Below are 19,282 nucleotides of genomic sequence, written 5' to 3'. Positions count from 1 at the left end.
ATTGGTAACAGTGCAGCAGGTTAAGCTGCTGCTTGGAAGGCGGGTACCCCTGTTAGAGTGTCCATTGCTGTCCCGGCCCCTCGGTGCATCCTGGGAGGCAGCAGATGGTGCACCAAGTACCTGAGCCCCTGCCACTCACGTGGGAGACACAGATGGAGTTCCTGGCTCCTGGCTTTGGCCTGGCCCAGCCCTAGCTGCTATGGGTATTTAGGGAATGAATCAGTGAATGGAAGATCTCTCTCTCTCTCTCTCTCTCTCTCACACACACACACACACAACTCTTGCCTTTCATATAAATAAATATCAAAAACAAAACAAAAAGCAAAAGGGAAACAGATGTGGCTTTCCTGTTCCCTGTTCTGGTGTAACGCTCCTCATTTCTCTCTGGATCCTGCTTTCGTCCTCAGCCACTGAGTGCTCCGTACCCCCACTCCCACCCGACTCCCCATTCCAAGGATTTGGAGATTTCGCCGTGATTACCTTGCTGACCCAAGGACTATTTGGAATCAGTGTTTAGAGTGCAGACGCATGAGAATTTTCTTTGCCCATCCTTTCGTTATCTTTAATTTTATGCATTGAGGTCAGAGGACGTAATCTGCACAATTGCTGATCCTTTACCCAGCACCTTTCGTGGCAGGTGCGTGACTGTCTCACCTCCTTGGCTTCCACAACAAGCTTCCATTTCCTCATGGCACCCACGGAGCCCTCCACTCATCCCCCACACCCCCAACCCATTTGGAAGTACATCCCAGCCAGTACACCCTACATCCAAAATTAGAATTCTAAACAAATGTAATTTTAAGTTCTAAATGGCTTTGATCAGGATTCGCGCTGTGGTGCAGCAGGTGAAGGCATGGCCTGCAGTGCTGGTATCCCTTATGGGAGCCAGTTCGAGTCCCAACTGCTCTGCTTCCAATCCAGCTCCCTGCTAATGTGGCTGAAAAAGCACATTAGTTGTTGTTTTGTTTTTATTTTTTTTCAAGGAAGATGGCCCAAGTCCTTGGGCCCTTGCACCCATGTAGGAGACCCACAAGAAGCCATTTGGGAAATGAACCAGCAGATGTTGGTCTCTCTCTGTCTTTCCTTTTCTCTAATTCTGTCTTTTGAGTAAATAAATAAATCTTTAAAAATAAACAAATGGCTTGGATCAGTGATTCTGAAATCAGCAGCATTTTCTTTTTTTTTTTTTTTTCCCAGCATTTTCTTCTATAAAACAGAATGAGTGCTCCCAGTGGTAACAAGGAAGCAAATGATGTTTCAAAAGAGATTGGTGGGGCCAGCACTTTGGCGTAGCAGGTAAAGCCGACACCTGCACTGCCAGCTTCTCATATGGGCACCGGTTCAAGTCCCGGCTGCTCTGCTTCCAATCCAGCTCTCTGCTCTGGCCTGGGAAAGCAGTGGAAGATGGCCCAAGTCCTTGGGACCCTGCACCTGCATAGGAGACCCAGAAGAAGCTCCTGGATTCTGGCTTCAAATCGGCGCAGCTCCGGCCATTGCGGTCATCTGGGGAGTGAACCAGCAGATGGAAGACCTCTCTCTCTCTGCCTCTCTGTAACTCTCCCTTTCAAATAACTAAATAAACCTTAAAAAAAAAAAAAAAGCGATTGGTTCCCGCCAGGTGACTCTGGGTTGGTTTTCTTGTAGGGGCTAAAGCAGCGGGGCCTGACCGCGTGGGGCTGGCTCAGGTTTTCAGGAAGCCCTGATGTGCCTGGGGACTTACACGCTTCCTTCAAGTTTCAGGTTCTCTTTATCTGTTGGGGGAGGGGAGGGAGAGAGAATGCTCTCATCTGCTGGTTCCCTCCCCCGGGCACTGGCAATGGCGGGGGCTGGGTCATAACCGAAGCCAGGGATGGAGAACCCAATCCAGGTCTCCCGTGTGAATGACAGGAACCCAGTCACTTGGGCCATCGCCACTGCCTCCCAGGGTCTGCATTAGCAGGAAGCAGGAGTCGGGAGCAGAGGTGGGAATCAAACTGGGGCACTTTGGTGCAGAACGTGGACGTCTGAACCACTAGACTAATGCCTGCCTCTCGGGTTCCACTCTGATTCCATGACATTTGATACGAGGGACTCCACTTATCTCCATTTTTATTTTAAAGGCAGAGAGAAAGAAAGATATTCCGTCCACGGACTCGCTCCCCGAACTCCCACAACAGCCTGGACTGTGCCAGGAAAACAATCCGGGTCTTGCATGTGGGTAACAAGGTCTCAAGCACTTGATCCATCACCTGCGGCCTCCCAGGGAGCACATTAACAGAAGCCGGATTTGGCAGTGGAGCTGGGACTGAACCAGGCACTCTGGTACGGGTTGCCAGACACCCAAGTGGCGTCTTCACACTGTCTGTTGGAACCTGGCCCCAGAGCTCAGTCCAACACAATGCACCCCCCCCCATAAGTTGTATTTAACACGTATTTATCACATGTATACAAAACTCAAAAAATACATTATCACCATCCAATGGTTAGTCACACTCCAAGCTTCCCCAAGTGTTCCGTGAATACATTCTTTACAGTTCAAGGGTATCTAAGCCTGGCTATGGTGCTGAGGCCGGAGGAGAATACCGACTGTCCCATCCAGCCTGTCCTTGGTGCCCAAGCTTTTGTAGAGGAGGCCTTTCCTGCCCCTTTTCCTGTTAGTCATTACCTGAAGGTGCGATCACCAGGCGGTTGTACTGACCATGCCACCCAGTGTGGCCCTGCCTGGACACTTACCTGTGGAAGGGCACCTTTTCTTTTCTTTTCTTTTCTTTTCTTTTCTTTTCTTTTCTTTTCTTTTCTTTTCTTTTCTTTTCTTTTCTTCTCTTCTCTTCTCTTCTCTTCTCTTCTCTTCTCTTCTCTTCTCTTCTCTTCTTCTTTTCTTTTTGACAGGCAGAGTGGACAGTGAGAGAGAGAGACAGAGAGAAAGGTCTTCCTTTCTCTGTTGGTTCACCCCTCAATGGGCGCTGCGGCTGGCGCACTGTGGCCGGCGCGCTGTGGCCGGCGCACTGCGCTGATCCAAAGCCAGGAGCCAGGTGCTTTTCCTGGTATCCCATGGGGTGTAGGGCCCAAGCACTTGTGCCATCCTCCACTGCTTTCCCAGGCCACAGCAGAGAGCTGGCCTGGAAGAGGAGCAACCGGGACAGAATCCAGCGCCTGGACTGGGACTAGAACCCGGGGTGCTGGCACCGCAGGCAGAGGATTAGCCTATTGAGGCGCAGCGCTGGCCTATTACTTTTTTTTTTAAGATTTATTTATTTATTTGAAAGTCAGAGTTACGCAGAGAGAGGAGAGGCAGAGAGAGAGAGAGAGAGAGAGAGAGAGAGAGGGAGAGGCAGAGGTCTTCCATCCACTGGTTCACTCCCCAATTGGTCGAAATGGCCGGAGCTGAGCTGATCTGAAGCCAGGAGCCAGGAGCTTCTTCCAGGTCTCCCACACAGGTGAAGGAGCCCAAGGACCTGGGCCATCTTCCACTGCTTTCCCAGGCCACAGCAGAGAGCTGGATCAGAAGTGGAGCAGCTGGATCTCGAATTGGCACCCATATGGGATGCGGGCGCTTTGGGCCAGGGTGTTAACCCACTGTGCCACAGCGCCGGCCCCTGGACACCATTTCTGTAATGAGTGACTTTTCCTCTCTCTACTTGGTATTACTGCTGAGACCCACTACATAGTTTTAAAAGTGTGCCGTGTGAGGCACATTCTCTGGGATTTCACTTTGGCACCGTGATGTTCACGGGAGGCCGGGAACCGCCAAGCAATCTAGTGTCGTCCCCTCAGGTCCCAGGGGCTGTGGGCCTGAGCAACAGTGAAGAAGAGCAGCAGGCTCACTTCTGCACCGGTGTGGCCCCTGCTGGGATTCACTTGGTGTGAATTTCTTCGGCCATTCTCCTCAACACATCCATGAGACCCCCGTTGATGTCACCTCCGGGACGCCCGAGGAAGAGACATCAGTGGGACAATGGTGCTGCATCCACACACTCAACCAAGTGCAGGTGAAAAGCACAGGGGACAGCATCCAACGCCCAGCGGATGCACCTGGGAAAGCAGCTGAAGTGGACCCGAGTGCTCCAGTCCCTGCCAGCCGTGTGGGAGACCAGGGTGGAGTTCCTGGCTCCTGACTCTGTATTTCAAATAAATGAATGTCTTTAAAAAATTAGAGAAACAAAAAGTACATATTTTCTCCATGTCATTATTCCCTAAACAATACAGCATAGCAACTACTTGTACAGCATTTACATTGTATTAGGTATTATCTATTTATTTATTTGGAAGGCAGAGTTCTAGAGAGACAGAGACCTTCTATGATTGGTTCACTCCCCAAATGGCCACGTCGGCTGGGGCTGGACCAGGCTAAAGCCAGGAGCCTGGAACTCTATCCAGGTCTCCATAAGGGTGGCCTGCTGCTTTCTCACGTTCATCAGTGGAGAGCTGGACCAGAAGTGGAGCAGCTGAGATTCAACCAGGTGCTTAAATGGGATACCAACATCGCAGGCAGTGGTTTAACCTCCTGTGCCACTATGCTGGCCCCTAAAAACTTTAAAAAATAAAGTATATCAATTAAAATTATTATTATTTTTAAAGATTTATTTTATTTATTTGAAAGACAGAGTTACAGAGAGAGGTAGAGACAGAGAGAGAGGTTTTCCATCTGCTGGTTCACTCCCCAGATGGCCGCAACGGCCGGAGCTGCGCCGATCCAAGGCCAGGAGCCAGGAGCTTCTTCCTGGTCTCCTACATGGATGCAGGGGCCCAAGGACTTGGGCCATCTTCTACTGCTTTCTCAGGCCATAGCAGAGAGCTGGATCAGAAGAGGAGTAGCCGGGACTAGAACTGGTGCTTCAGGCCAGGGCTTTAACCCGCTGCGCCACAGCGCTGGCCCCAATTAAAATTATACTTAAAAATCTAGTTTTATTTTCTTTAAAAGGCAGAAAAACAGAGAGAGAGAGAAAAAAAAAACAGAGAGAGAGAGAGAGAGAGAGAGAGAGAGAGAGAGAGAGATCTTCCATCCGCTGGTTCATTTCCCAAATACCCACAAGAACCAGAGCTGGGCCAGGCCAAACCCGGGGTCTCCTGCATGAGTGACAGAGAGTCAGATATGCAGCCATCACCTGCTGCCCCCTGGGGGTGCATCAGCAGGAAGCCGGAGTCAAGTCTGGATCCAGGCCCTCACATATGGGGGGTCAGCACCCCAGGTGGGACTGAAACAGCCTTACCAACTGCCTGCCCCTTAAGAACTTGTAAGTCAAGTGTGATATGCACAAAAAGTGAACGGACCACACATACGCAGAAGCCCTGATCCCTTCCCAGTCCTCACCTGGCTCAAGGTCTCCACCCCATAGGTCCGCTTCGCCTGCCTCCCCCCTCACCTTGCTGGAGGATCTGCCTCTGAGCTCTCTGCTCTGCCCAGGTGCAGGCGCCGTGGGAGAGCACTGGCCGGTTCTGTTCCTCCTGGAGAGTGGGAGCATGGGCCTGCATCTCCAGTTGCCTGGTGACCTGAGTGGGTGGGTGGGACCTGTTCTGAGTGACAGGGATGGGCTTTAGCTGATTTCCAAAAGGGTCTTTGTTCCAGGAAGCCGTGAGTGGTGCAGCTGGCGGGCGCCTCTCATCCTGTCCGTTGTGTTTTGCGGTCCCTTCTCGGGTCGTGGGCTCTCAGGACTCAGGGTCTCCTCTTGGAGGGCCTCTGTCCAGGCAGGAGCAGGGCTCAGACTCAGCAGGGTTCAAACCCAGCCCTGAGGACAGCAGGCCAGCGTCCTGCTGGGGAGCGAGCCCAGCTCCCCAGGGGCCTCCTTGGGGTCTGAGAGTCCAGCTCCTTGGAAACCTGGTGGCTCCAAAGCTGGCCCTGTCCCCAGAGGCCTCTCCCCAGGGCCAGCTCTGCGCAGGCGTCCTGCCAGGGATCGGTGTGGGGCCCACTACACTGCTTCAGCCTGATGTGTGGCAGCCCCTGCTGGGAGCCAGGAAAACAGGGCCTGTGGCTCCCTCCTTCCTCTCTGCACCTGGCTGGCCTGGTTGGCCACGGGAGTGGGGGGGTGGGAATGACTGTCCCCAGACTCTGCGATCTGCCCTGGTTGCCCCAGCCAGACACCGCTCATCATGGCCCAGGCCCACCCCTCCCCTTCCCGACAGTTAAGACACAAGTCGAGTTGAAGGGAGAAAATCTGCTTTATTTTATTTTTATTATTCCTGGGAGTGGCTGAGGGGTGCGATCCGAGGGGTCGGGGCCCTCTGTGCTCAGCGCTCGGAGAAGGCGGCCTCGGGGTCGCAGGTGGGATCGGTGCGGCAGCCGTCTGCAAGGAGAGGTGCGGTTAGGGGCGGCCCGGCCAGGCCCCGCGCCCCACTGCGGGAACCCAGCAGCCCACTCACCGGCGCTGCAGCAGACGCCGGCGGCGGCACAGCGGCCCCCGCTCCCGCACGGCTTCTGGCCCGACTGGCAGGGCGAAGGCAGGAAGTTCTCCTCCTGGCAGCGCAGCGCCTCGGCGGTGCCCACGAAGCAGCCCAGCTCGTCGGCGCAGCAGATGCTGGGCCCGAAGCAGCGGCCCTTGCCCGCGGGGCCGCAGGGGAGGCACTGCGGGGACGGCCGGGGGTGAGGCGCAGGGCCCGGGGACCCCGTGAGGCCGGGCGGGGTGCGGGGCAGGGACCAGGGGTCTGCGGGAGCCGGGGCGCGGGGCGCTGTCACGGCCTCCGCGTGGTCAAGGGCGTGGAGGCGCAGGGTTCCCCTGCAGAGAGGCTGGGGCGGGCAGGGGAAGGGAGCTTTGGGCCGCGCCTCTGTGAACACTCACCTTGCGCACGTCGCGGTCCAGCGCGGCCCTCTTGCCGCCCAGAGGGCAGTTCTGGATGTAGCAGGCCGAGGTCAGCGCCAGGAGGCCGAGCAGGCAGCAGGCGAGGCTGGGGCCGGCCATGGTGCGGGAGAGCTGGATGCGGGTCAGTGGCTGGTGGGCGTCTCTCCGGCCGGTCCTTTTATACCTGGGCGCTGGGCCGGCCGAGCCCCGTCTAAGAGGGTGGCTGCATGACTGGTCACAGCCAGGTCGCGGGCAGGTCAGGTCGTGTGTGCCTGGCCGGCCCTTTCATTTGCAGGAGCTGGGCCTGGGTCAAGGTCACTACTTGGGCTAATAGACTGGGGCACAGATGGTGGGTGTCACAGGGCAGGGAGCAGACTGGGGTGGCCTGAGACACTCAGGTTGGAATTAGAGAGGGGGCTGCCACTCAGCCAGGGGCTGTTTTTCTGGAATCCCAATACCCGGAGAGGGTGGCCGATGGGGACGGTGGGCCTGGAGAAGCCTCCTCCTTCCTGCCCTCCTGGGCTGCCTGGAATATGTATCTGTCTTCCGTATGTGAGGAGGGGGCCTCTGCTTCCTGAGCCCACATTCCCACCCCACTTCCTGCACCTGGCGTGGGCGGGGCCTCACCTTTCTCTGACCTCCTGGGAGGGAGGCAGCGAAGCCCAGGGGAGTGAGCCATGTCTGCCCGTGGCATCGTCACAAATGGAGATGACCGGACAGGTAGCCCTGTCACAGCGCGGCCCTTGCAAATATTCCTGAAGAGTGGGGGGTGGGGGTGACGGCCGGTATTGGGTCTGCCAACCTCCTTCCTGTTGTCAAATAAAGAGGTGCCCTCATGCCGCTACCTTGTTCTCTTGTGTACCTGCTGGCTTTGGCTTCATGCATCTAAAAACTTTTGGAAGGAGATTTTTTCATCCCTAATATATCTCAAAGTGGAAAAAAGAAAGGAAGAAAGAGGAAAAGCTCCAGTGGAAGGGGCGCTGGTCCAGGTTGCAATGGTGGAGGTGATGCACTGTCCACTCGCCCTATAGTGGTGCAGTGGCTAAGCAGCTTTGTGCCGGGTCCAGCACCCCAGACAGGCAATGGTTCAAGTCCCAGCTGCTCCGCTTCCAATCCAGCTCCCTGCTAATGCACCTGGGAAAGCAGGAGACAAAATTCCAAGAACTTGGGTCCCTGACACCCTACTGGCAGACCCGGATAGAGTTCTGGGTTCCTGACTTCTGCCTAGCCTAGGCCTTTTGGTGAGTGAACCAGCAGGTGGAAGATCTCTTTTTCTCTGTCATGCTGCCTTTCAACCTTTCAAATAAGTAGATCTTAAAAAACAACAACAACAACAACAAAAAACAAACTCCAGCCAGCCGGCTGCCGGGACCCATGCTGCCCAGCTGCCCACGTCCAGTGGCCCATTGCAGGATGGCGCTGAGGGAGGAGCTCCCTGTGGGGAGTGGGGGCCCGGGGCCGACTGTCAGACCACTGTGTTTGGTACACACACACGCACACGCACACGCACACGCACACACACGCGGTCTCAGTCGACTCCGAGGGAACTGGACCTGCTGCAGCATGGGAGCCAGCAGCAGAGCCTGGACTCAGCAGGGCCAGTCCTGCCGTCCGGGGCCGCCTCCTCCCTGGGAGAGGAGACCAGGCCGGCCCTGACCTTCCTCGGCGGGTGCTGGGCAAGTGGGGCCAGGCAGGTCAGAGAGCCCTGTGTCACGGGGTGAGCTGGCCGGGAGGAGCAGCTGCTCAGGCTGACCTGGGCTATGAATCAGCAGCCGGTCTCCTCTCACCCACTGCGCTCATTGGCACTCCTGGCCTGGACGTCCGAGCCCTTGACCTCAGGGGGCCCCGTGAAGCGGCCTCTGCCCCAGCTCGACACACACACAATCACCGTAGTGGCAGATGCCGTCCCTGCTCCATGGGTTCTCTGTACCCGCACGGGTCCCCTTAGGACACTTGGAAACACCAGGGAGCGCCGCAGACCGAAGCCTCAGCCCTCAGGGTGCTGTGTGCGCAGGAGGGGAGAGCGAGCTGGAAACAGGTGTCAGCGGGTTAGCAAACAGAGTAAGTGACCCGCACCTTCCCATCACAGCCGGCACCGGGCATCGGCACCGGGCACCGGCACCAGGCACCGGCATCGCGGTGGATGAGTAAAGCCTTCTGGGGAGGGCCGATTGCACTCACTCGGGGTCGCCGGCAGGTGTTGCCATGAGGATCACACCCGAGCACGCGTAGGAGGTAGGGAGAGGAGCCAGGTGCACGTCCTAAGGGGCATTCCTTTTCTTTCCTTTAATTATTGATTTGAGAGGGAAAGGAGGTGAGAGAGTGAGCGAGTGGACTCCCATCTTCTTGCTTAGCCCTCAGATGTCTGCAGTCTAGGGCTGGACAGTGGCCAGAGCCAAGAGCCAGGAACTCAGCCAGCCCCGGGCTCCTACGAAGGTGGCAGGAGTTCAGCTACTTGTGCTGCAGAAAGCTGGGTGGGAAAACTCCCCGCGTTCAAACAGCACCAGAGACAGTGGAGGAGCCAAGCAGCTTATTAACGTCAGCAGGCTCAGCCGGAATCATTTCCTGCGCACTGAGCCACAATCCCAAATTCCTCACACTATTTGTAGGTTCGCCAGCAGCATACCTTAGCTGTTGCAGCACTGGTGGGTTGAAATTGCAGCCTACGTGACGTAGGACCACGCTTCCAGTGGCCCGTGGGCCCAGTATGTTGGTAAAAGAGACACCAGGGGCGGGTTTATTAGGCAGATTTCTTTTTTCTTTCTTTTTTTTTTTGACAGGCAGAGTGGACAGTGAGAGAGTCCAAGACAAAGGTCTTCCTTCCATCAGTTCACCCCCCAGTGGCTGCTGTAGCCGGTGCACCGCACTGATGCGAAGCCAGGAGCCAGGTGCTTCTCTTGGTCTCCCATGCGGGTGCAGGGCCCAAGCACTTGGGCCATCCTCCACTGCACTCCCTGGCCACAGCAGAGAGCTGGCCTGGAAGAGGGGCAACAGGGACAGAATCCGGCGCCCCAACCGGGACTAGAACCCGGTGTGCTGGCGCCGTAGGCGGAGGATTAGCCTAGTGAGCCACGGCGCCAGCCTAGGCAGATTTCTGACTGGAGTTGACAGAAGCAGAACTTAGGGCACCTTCCCTCCCTAGACAGGGTAACGGGGGCCACTTTTCAAGGTTTGTTTTGGGGGGGCGCTTTCCTTCCTTTGTCTCTGGTTGCGGCCCTGTTTCCTCTACGCTCGAGCCCGCACCTGCTCCCCCCAGGGTGTGCACCGGCAGGAAGGGGCCAGAGCCAGCGTGGGACACGGGGCGGCGGGGGTGGGGGTGGGGGTGGGGTCTCAAGCACCCTGCCCTGAGGCGTTCCTCTTCTACTGCTGCCTAACGCTGCATCACGCGTGGAGCAGCTTAAGCCACACCTGCTCATTCTGCAGCATTCGTGGGTCAGGGTCTGGGCAGGATCTCACGAGGATGCAAGGAGGTCAACCAGGTCGCGGTCCCTCTGGAGCCAGAGGCCGCTGGCGGGACGCACCTCGGTGCCACCCGAGAGCTCCCGGGCAGCCACAGGGAAGTGCCCCTGCAGCCTCACGCCCCTGAGCAGGGGCTCAGCGGGCACGCCGCCTCTGTGGTGCACACGCACACCCGGGGGAGCTGCAGCAGGCGTTTGGATAGAAGAGTCGGAAGTGCAGCAGGGAGGTCCAGGCTGAAGATCGATGAAGTTGGCCATGGCCAGCCCCGCTATTTATTTATTTGGTCCAAGTGTTTGGGTTCCTACCACTCATGTTCGAAACCCAGGTGGTGTTCCTGGCTCCTGGCTTTGGTTTTGCCTAACCCTGACTGTCCTGGCCATTTGGGGAGTGAACCAGCAGATGGAAGGTCTCGCTGTCACTCTGCCTTTCAAATAAATAAATCTTAAAAAAATAAAAAAGGGAAAGGAAGGGAACTCTGCCCCACGCTATAGCACGGGTGAACACTGAGGGTGTTATGCCAGGCTACAGGAGCCAGTCCCGAAGACTGTCACTCTGTACGCGAAGCACCCAGGGCACGCGAGCCACAAAGCTGCCGGGGTTTCCAGGGCCGGGGAACAGAGGAGAGGAGGGGTTGTTTGATCTGTTAGGCACATAATGGCATGGTGGCGAGGTCGGAAAGGGCCTTGTTCTGAAACGGTACAGGCTCAGGCACAGAGAGGGAACGTTAGAAAGTCTGCAACTTGGGGCCGGTGCTGTGGCGAAGTAGGTTAAGCCTCTGCCCGCAGTGCCGGCATCCCATATGGGCGCCGGTTCGAGTCCCGGCTGCTCCACTTCTAATCCAGCTCTCTGCTATGGCCTGGGAAAGCAGTGGAATATGGCCCTGCCCTCACGTGGGAAACCTGGAAGACGCTCCTGGCTCCTGGCTTTGGGTCAGTCCAGCTCCTGCTGTTGTGGCATTTCGGGAGTGAACCAGTGGATGAAGCTCTCTCTCCATCTCTCGGTCTGTAATTCTGCCTTGAAAATAAATAAATAAATCTTAAGGGGAAAAAAAAGCAACTCCGCAAATACACTCAGCTGAGAAAGCCCGGCAGATGTAAGCAGCTGTGTGCTTTCAGAGAGACAGAGCAGTTCCCCACACTCCCCTGACCTGTCTTGGTTCTTAAAGTAATGTTGTCTCTTTACTTAGTATACAGTCGGTCTTCCGTGTATAAAGTTAATTGAAAATGGATCTTAGTGGAGAATGGGACTGGGAATGGGAGAGGGAGGAGGAGGAGGGGGTGGGAGAGTGGGTACGGTGGGAAGAATCACTAGTCCTAAAGTTGTATTTATGAAATGCATGCAGTCTGTATTCCTTAAATAAAGGTTTCTTTGAAGGGGAAAATAAATAAATAAATAAAAAATAATGTTAAGTTCATTGACCAGCTTTTCCATTTTTGAGGGCTCTGTTACTATCTTCATGAGATTGCCCTCTGCTGGAAATCAGGGGGAATTGCAGGACAGACGTTGACAGCCTTCAGTTCTTTCCCAAATCAACTGTATTGGCGGGTGCAGAGAAAGAGATAGAGATCTTCCACTTTTGGTCCATTCCCTAAATGCCAACAACAGCCAGACAGAAGCCAGGCTCCCAGAATTCCATCCAGATCTCCCACATGGGTGCTGGGGGCCCCGGGACTTGAACCATCATTGGCTGCCTCCCAGGGAGTGCACCAGCAGGAGGCTGGATCGGAAGTGGAGTCGCTGGGACTTGAACCCAGGCCCCCTGACATGGGGTGCTGGCATTAGCAGCAGCACCCTCGGGCTCTGCCTCTGGCAGCGACAAACTGTGCCGCGGTGTGGAGCCCAGCATAGCCTCCGGGACAAGACGTGCCCCGACAGCTGGGGGGTGGGGGATTCCTGGAGCTGGGGGACCCCCGGGGCCACTGTGGGGTCTGGCTGGGCCGGGACTTCTGCAGCTCAGATCTTCCTGGTGCCCTCCTGGGCCCTTCAGCAGCACTCCTGTGGGATTCTTTCTTACAGGTTCTTACCGAGAGAGGGAGAGACAGAGAGGTCTTCCATCCGCTGGATTGGAAGTGGAGCATCTGGGACTCGAACTGGTGCCTATATGGGATGGCAGTGCCACAGTGCCGGCCCCCTTTACAGGTTCTTGGTCTGAGGTCGTGAAACCAGAACTGCAGAGTTGGGCCGGGCAGTGCTTGGCTCATGGACACGGGTGCCTTGTAACAACTCTGGCAGCTTCAAGCTTGAGCCTGTGCTGAGCAAATGCTTCCGGAAGACCCAGCAGGGGGCTTGCCCCCAGCACCTCCTGGGCGGCCTGCTTCAGGGGGTTTCGGTTTACAACAGGGCTGCCGGGGAGGGAAGGTTCCCGACCTGGTCTGTTCCCGCCAGAGCTGCCCTTGTCTCTTGTTGCAGCAGTCAATGGGGCTTCAGCTCTGTACTTGGAAGTCGGGAAAATAACACAGGGGACGTTCAGGGGGACACTCCCAGTGGCTTCAGAGAAGACGGGATGTGTGATTTCATGCAGAATACCTGGGGGTAGGGAAAATAGGAGGGATGCCCTTAGGCTTACCCAGGCCTACTGGTCTCCTTGATGAAACAATTGAGGGAGGACCACACACCCATTAGCCTGGCGCCTGCACGCCTCTTTACCCAGCCACCTGCGCACTGCCAGTAGTTGGTCCTCACCTGGCAGCCCAGGGCTGAACCACTCCACACTAGGCTGTGCACAATCTAACCCCGGAGACTTCCCCACCATGTCTGGGAATGCCGTGCTGTTTATCCCACCCTGGAAGACTGGAGAGAGAAATCCTAGCCGGGGAGGGGATTACCCACTCAGCAATGTTCCGGGGGTCAGCGTACCCTCCTCCCCCAAGTGAAACACGGATTGTGCCTGTGTCCCCCACCCCGACTACCCCACTGTGCATCGACTAGGGTGGGCCTCCTGCCTTGGTGAAAGCATTCCTATTTGGGTGTTCTGAGCCATATGCATCAGGGGTAACCCCAAAGCTACCAACAGTTGTGGGGCCTTGAGTGAGGGGAGGTGCTCTGGGTGGTCCAGGCTCTCAGAACCCACATTGCCTGCAGCAGATCCAAGTTCAGGCGTGAAGCAGGGCCATGCCCAGCAGGTGAACTACCCAGGATCTCCCTCCACCCTGCTCACTGCAGCAGTGGGATCTGATAAGTCTACCTGTTCTAACAGCCTAACAACGATTAGAAGCAGGTGCAGCTGGGACTGGGGTTGAGTTAACCCTGAAGGTACCGGTGAGCTGCCTGTCCCAGCAAGATGGCTGCAGAGGAGAGTAAAAATGTTGACGTTTGGGGCTAGCATTGTGGCACAGCAGGTAAAGCCACAGCTTGCAATGCTGGAATCCCATATGGGCACCAGTTCGAGCCCTGGCTGCTCCAGTTCCGATCCAGCTCCCTGCTAATGCACCTGGGAAAGCAGCAGAGGATGGCCCAAGAGCTTGTGCCCTTGCACCCACATGGGAGACCCGGAAGAAGCTCCTGGCTCCTGGCTCCAGCCTGGCCCAGCCATGGTCACTGTGGCCATTTGAGGAGTGAACCAGCACATGGAACACTATTCTGACTCTCTAATTCTGCCTTTCAAATAAAAAATAAATCTTAAAAAAAAATTGAAGTTTGGTTTCTGCATGCTGTAGAAGCTGGCAGCAGCGGCAAGTGTGGGACCCTGGCAGGAGCGACAGGGAAACACAGGCGCTGTCCCTCACCTCCAGGTCTCGGACGCCTGGGACCCGGCCAGCAGCGCAGGAGGCCCTCAGCCAACTTAGCTGTGGCTCAGGCTCTGTACGTGGGCTGTTCCCGCTCCTGGCTGGGGCCTTAACCCTCAGATCAGGGATCAAACTCTTCCATCAAATCATCTAGCAAGTATTTTAGACTTAAGTAGTCAGTGAATGAGTACGCCGTGTTCCAATAAAACTTTATTATTATTTACAAAAACAGCAGGCCACGTTTGGCTGCGGACTGTACTTTGCCAACCACTGGCCTCGAGGCTAATCGGGATAGGAAGCAGCCCGTTCTGACCACGGCAGGGTCGGGGCTGTCCTGAGGTTGTTCCTGCGGGAGGACAGGGCACCGTGTTAGACCTGGCCGAGTGGCACGCGTGGAAGCCGGAAAGCCGAGGCTGCGCTGGCAAAGGCAGAACCTTCTGGTCCCCACGCGCGGCGCCCAGGGGGCGGCATGTCCTCGCTGGACTCTAGGAGCCCCTGTGCTGCGGCCGGACCACCAGCCCCTCCCTGGTGACGGCCCAGTTGTAGCTCTTCGGGGAGTCCAGCGCCTCCTCCACCCGTGCCTCCAGGTTCTCTGGGGTGATGAAGTTTTTCGCCTCTTCCTGTTGAGAGAGAAGGCCGAAGGAATGGGGGGGGGGTGGGAGCGCTGGGCATTCGCGGGTCCCCACAGCGCCCACTGGCCACTCCTCCTTCTGGGGGCTCCAGGGACCCTGCTCTGCTGCCGGTCTCTCAGGGGGGTCATATAACAGAGGTCTCAGCCGCAAGCCCAGGCGCCAGCTGCAGCTCCTGTCCCGCCGGCCCTCGTGTTCCCTGGTCCTCGCCCTCTCTTACTCCGCCTCACGCCTCCCCCGCTGCGGCTGGGTAGCTCCTCACTGGGCTTCCAGCTTTGGAATCTGGCATCTGCCAAAGCTCCCTGGATACCCGCCCTCCAGCGCTTCTCCAGCTCACGGGTCCCCCGGGTCTCCGCGCCACAGGCACGCCCTCTGGGCTGCTTCTCCCCCAAGCCCCCACCTGCTACCGCTAACTCGGAGTGCGCGCGCCGCGGGTCCCCACGCCCCCGGCCCCACCTGCAGCTGCAGCACTTCGAGCTCCTTGAGCTTCGCCCAGGCCTGCGCCTCCTGGGCCTGGCGGGCCTGCTCCTCCGCCTGCCGCTGCTCCTGCTCCAGCGCCTCCCGCCGCAGCCTCGCTATCCTGCGAGGGGCAAGAGGCCGAGGCTGAGCCGGGCCGGGGCCTCCCCCAGGCCGGCCGGCCGGCCGGGTGGGTGGCCCCGCCGCGCCCCGCCCCACGCCGCGCCCCACGCACCGCAGCTCGTGCAGCCGCTGGTTCTCCGCCTGGTTCCAGGCCATCAGCTCCCGGTGCTCGGCGGCGTCCTCTCGCGCCTTGCGCTCCGCCAGGACCCCGGCCCGGGCCTCGTGCACCTTCTTCCGCACCTCGGCCACGAACTCCATCCTGGGCAGGGACGCGCCTCCAGTCGGCACCCTCTCCGCCGCCCGCACGCCCGCCCCAGCACTCCCGCGGGCGCGCACCGCCACCTGGTCTCCGTCACTCACCTGAGCGCGCTCACGGTCTGGCGGTACTGCCGGTAACGCTCCATCAGCACGTAGCACTCCGCAGGGTCCACCGCGGGCGGGGTCCTCAAGAGCCCAACCTTGGACTTGGCCGGCGGATCATGGCGGGTCTTGCGGCCGCGCGCGGGCAGCAGCAGCAGGGCTGGAGGCCGGCACGCGGGCCGCGCGCCCAGGAGGCCCAGGCCGCCCAGCGCCCGGAGCATGATCCCCTCGGCTCCCACCGCCCGCGACCCCGCGCCTCCGCCGGGACCCGGAAGTGCGCGCGGGGCACCTCGGGAGCGGTAGTCCTCGGGCTCCCGCCCCCCCTCCGTGGCCCCGCCCACTCGGGGCGGAGCGCGCCAGTGACCCCAGCCGACCCCACGCGTGGCTCCTGCGGCCTTGGGGCGCCCTGCTCTCAGTGCAAATCCGTGACCATTTGGTCCTCCAGGCTCTGCCCGCTGGCCAGGGGCCTGCGCACCCTGAGTCGCTGGCTGCCCGGCAGGAAGCCTGAGGCCCCCCGGGCCGCCGCAGCCACTGGGGAGGTTTCTAGTACAGTTCTCTCCTACGCCGCTAGTGGCTTCTGGCGTTTACTTTAGCATAAGTGACTTAGAACTTTCTGAAGGTCGCCTGTGTGTGAGACAGAATAGCAGATGGCACCCTGCCCTGTGTGCAGCTGGGGTGCTGGGCCGGCGCATCCCAGGGGTCCCGCCCAGCACTTAGCCCCAGTGGCTACTGGTCACCAATGGGTGGTCCTTTTTTTTTTAAGATTTATTATTTTATTTGAAAGAGTTACACAGAGAGAGGAGAGGCAGAGAGATCTTTGATCCGCTGGTTCACTCCCCAGTTGGCCACAACAGCCGGAGCTGCGCTGATCTGAAGCCAGGAGCCAGGAGCTTCTTCCCAGTCTCGAGTGCGGGTACAGGGGCCCAAGGACTTGGGCCATCTTCCACTGCTTTCCCAGGCCATATCAGAGAGTTGGATCGGAAGTGGAGCAGCCAGGACTAGAACAGGTGCCCATATGGGATGCTGACGCTACAGGTGGCAGCTTTACCCGCTATGCCACAGTGCCAGCCCCTCCAATGGGTGGTCTTGAGTGCTGGCGGCCTCTCATCCCACTCACCAGCAGTGTCTGTACCAGGTGCCTGCTTCCTGTGGAGGGACCCCTGGGCCATGGGCACAGCGTCCTCTGGGCGAGCCAGGGCAAGGCTAGGGAGGCCTTGGGCAATCTGGGCAAGGCTGCCTCCCCAGGGGACCCGAGGCTGCAGCCCCAGGCCCAAGGTACGTGGAGCTCCTGGCAGCACCTCCTTGCACTCAGGCTGGGGAGCCGCGGCACCCACTTGGGGACCTAAGGGCACTCTGGGGGTCCTGGGGTGTGCTGGAGGCTCACGTTCCTCCGGGGTACCAGCCGTGGGACCAGTGCTGAGTTCTTGAGGGTTCAGGGTCAGCCTGCCACTCCTTCACACGCCCCCTCCTCTCCCTCCGGGGCACCTCAGGGGCTGTTTTGGTGTCTCCCAGTGCCCTGCCCTCTGCCACCGCTCCTCACCCAGACCCAGAGGGGTCCCAGCCCAGCCAGGGGAGGAAGCTGCAGGGAAACGGAGGCTCTCGGGGCCGGCCAGGCTCAGCCTTTCTTCCCGCGAGTGGAAAGAGGGCTACAGAGCCTTTGGGGTATTGGGCGAGTGACAGGATGATGGTGGTGGTGGTGGGGTGTCTCTGGGAGGCAGGCGGCAATGTGGGGGCATCCGGAGCACCCAGTTTTGCTAGGGTACCGGGGCAGCAGGCTCCCTGCCCTCTTCTCCTCCATCATAGTTGGGGATGTGGATGTGTAGCACTTCTACCCCCGTCCCTCCCATGCCCAGGGCGGCGAGCATGGGACAGAGTTGTCGGGGACTGAAGAGGACAGGGCCTTTCTGCGCATGGCTCAGCGGTGGAGGGGCCAGGGAGGAGCAGTGCGCCAGGCACCCAGATAGGGCTGGATCCGGGAGCCAGTGGGGTGGGGCAGTCCCTACTCAGGGGTGGCCTCTCCTACTTGGTGCGGGGCCCAGGAGGGATCTGGCTGAGGGGGCAGTGTAGTCCCCCTGGGGCTAGCAGCATGGGGTAGAATAATTTTGTTTCTCGAAGTTCTGACCCCCCCTCACTCTGTGCTCAACCCAGGACCCCTGGTGGGTTTGGACACAGCTAACCCGGGCCGCTAGAGACAGGCTCCTCCCGCCCAGCCTGCGCCTGCAGCATAGCTTCCCGCCTGCAGGGGGCAGAGGCGGTCTCTGAGGGGGCCAGGGTCAGGCTCGGCATCCCTAGGCAGGCAGGTGCGTCAGGTCCCCCGACAGACGTGGAGAAGGGAGGGGAGGCTCAGGGGCTCCAGGGCTTCAGCCACGGGGGCGGCATAGGACCCTGCAGATGTCCAAACTGCCTTATTAGCAGGGACCTGAAATGACTGCGTGGTTTGTGCGTGCAGTTAAACTGTTTTGGGAAATACATAGTAAACTAGCTTAATTCTGGTTTGGGTTTATAGAATGTTTCAATGTAAGTGCTTATTTCGAGAGGAATGGGGGTGCTTTTAGTATTTGTTTTTTCTGTAATATGATTATGGCTTTTCCTGAAAAACCCAAAGTGGACTGAGCCCGCCAGGGAAAGCTGCAGTCCACAGGCAGCATGCTTCGCTTCTCCAGACTCCGATGGTTGCCCCGCCCGAGCTCATCCTCCCGACGCTCTGGGCAGCACACACGCCTTCCTCCAGCCCCGCGGACCCACCATCCTTCCTGCTGCTGTCGGGAAAGCAGAGGGGGCAGCTAAAGGAACACCCCGAGCCCCCGAGCGGGCGGCCTGAGGCACAGGAACGGGGGATGACAGCCACAGAGCGCCCCAAGTGAAGGAACGAAACGGAGGTGGCCAACAGAGGGGCTGAAGGATGGCCCGGCAAGGATGGAGGGCTCCGCAGAGACTGAGGTGGACAGGTGCGGCCCTGGGTGTGGGCCCAGGGCAGTCCCGCGGCAGCAAGCAGGACATGTGTGCCTGGAGCTGGGGGTCCGCACAGAGCCGGGACCCTGACCTCTGAGGAAGGAGACTGGAGGGGAGTTGAGGTGAGGATCAAGTCAGGAGCACAGGGGACGGCACTGTGGCATAGCGGGCTAAGCCTCTGCCCGTGATGCCGGCAGCCCACATGGGCACCAGTTCTAGTCCCGGCTGCTCCACTTCTGATCCAGCTCTCTGCTATGGCCTGGGAAAGCAGCAGAAGACGGCCCAAATGCTTGGGCCCCTGCACCAGTGTGGGAGACCCAGAGCAAGCTCTTTGCTTCTGGCTTCAGATTGGTCCAGATCCAGCCATTGTGGCCATTTGGGAAGGAACCAGCGGATGGAAGACCTTTCTCTGTCCCTCTCTCTGTCTGTAATTTTACCTCTCAAATAAATGAATAAAATCTAAAAAAAAAAAAAAAAAAAAAAGTCAGAAGCGCATCACTGACACCAGGCAGGGAGCTAGTGGACAAGAGGCAGTGGACAGGTGGAGTTGGCAGCATGCTGTGGGAAGGAAGTGAGGAAGAGAAGAGCGTTTGGACTAAAAAATACTTAATCTACTTGAAAGACAGACACACACACAGGCACATGCCCTCCCATCTGCTGGTTCAGTCCCTAAATGCCCACAGGACTGGGCCAGGCTGAAGCCAGGAGCCAGGAGTACTCAGACCAGCATATGCTCCTCCCAGGATGCATTAGCAGGGAGCTGGATGGACCGAGATAGGAATGCAATTGAGAGATGCTAGGTCTCAAGTAGTGGCCTAACCCGCTG

At 58.2% G+C, this 19,282-nt stretch overlaps 2 protein-coding genes across 2 annotated transcripts; both read right to left on the bottom strand.

The window, feature by feature from the left end:
- Positions 1–6,116: 6,116 nt before the first annotated feature.
- On the bottom strand, positions 6,117–6,972 carry OXT (oxytocin/neurophysin I prepropeptide). Its single transcript, XM_002710916.5, has 3 exons — positions 6,753–6,972; positions 6,337–6,538; positions 6,117–6,260 (listed from the first exon to the last, which is right to left on the bottom strand). Exons 1-3 carry the CDS (start codon positions 6,870–6,872, stop codon positions 6,205–6,207), a joined length of 378 nt encoding a protein of 125 aa, XP_002710962.1. The 5' UTR covers positions 6,873–6,972; the 3' UTR covers positions 6,117–6,204.
- A 7,161-nt stretch (positions 6,973–14,133) lies between these two features.
- On the bottom strand, positions 14,134–15,788 carry MRPS26 (mitochondrial ribosomal protein S26). Its single transcript, XM_002710915.5, has 4 exons — positions 15,505–15,788; positions 15,257–15,403; positions 15,022–15,145; positions 14,134–14,556 (listed from the first exon to the last, which is right to left on the bottom strand). Exons 1-4 carry the CDS (start codon positions 15,723–15,725, stop codon positions 14,422–14,424), a joined length of 627 nt encoding a protein of 208 aa, XP_002710961.2. The 5' UTR covers positions 15,726–15,788; the 3' UTR covers positions 14,134–14,421.
- Positions 15,789–19,282: the final 3,494 nt, after the last annotated feature.

This window comes from Oryctolagus cuniculus, chromosome 11 (assembly GCF_964237555.1).
Source record: "Oryctolagus cuniculus chromosome 11, mOryCun1.1, whole genome shotgun sequence".
Taxonomy (NCBI): Eukaryota; Metazoa; Chordata; class Mammalia; order Lagomorpha; family Leporidae; genus Oryctolagus; species Oryctolagus cuniculus.
Note: the sequence above shows the minus strand (reverse complement) of the source record. Positions and strands in the feature narration are given on the sequence as shown.

Bases quoted from the DNA above. Each gene is read 5' to 3' on its own strand.
- OXT (XM_002710916.5), bottom strand. From the start codon at position 6,872: ATGGCCGGCCCCAGCCTCGCCTGCTGCCTGCTCGGCCTCCTGGCGCTG. The intron at 6,539-6,752 runs GTGAGTGTTCAC...CCGTCCCCGCAG, and splicing joins TGGACCGCGACGTGCGCAAG to TGCCTCCCCTGCGGCCCCGC. The intron at 6,261-6,336 runs GTGAGTGGGCTG...CTCTCCTTGCAG, and splicing joins CGGCGTCTGCTGCAGCGCCG to ACGGCTGCCGCACCGATCCC.
- MRPS26 (XM_002710915.5), bottom strand. From the start codon at position 15,725: ATGCTCCGGGCGCTGGGCGGCCTGGGCCTCCTGGGCGCGCGGCCCGCG. The intron at 15,404-15,504 runs GTGAGTGACGGA...GTCCCTGCCCAG, and splicing joins CAGACCGTGAGCGCGCTCAG to GATGGAGTTCGTGGCCGAGG. The intron at 15,146-15,256 runs GTGCGTGGGGCG...TGCCCCTCGCAG, and splicing joins CAGCGGCTGCACGAGCTGCG to GATAGCGAGGCTGCGGCGGG.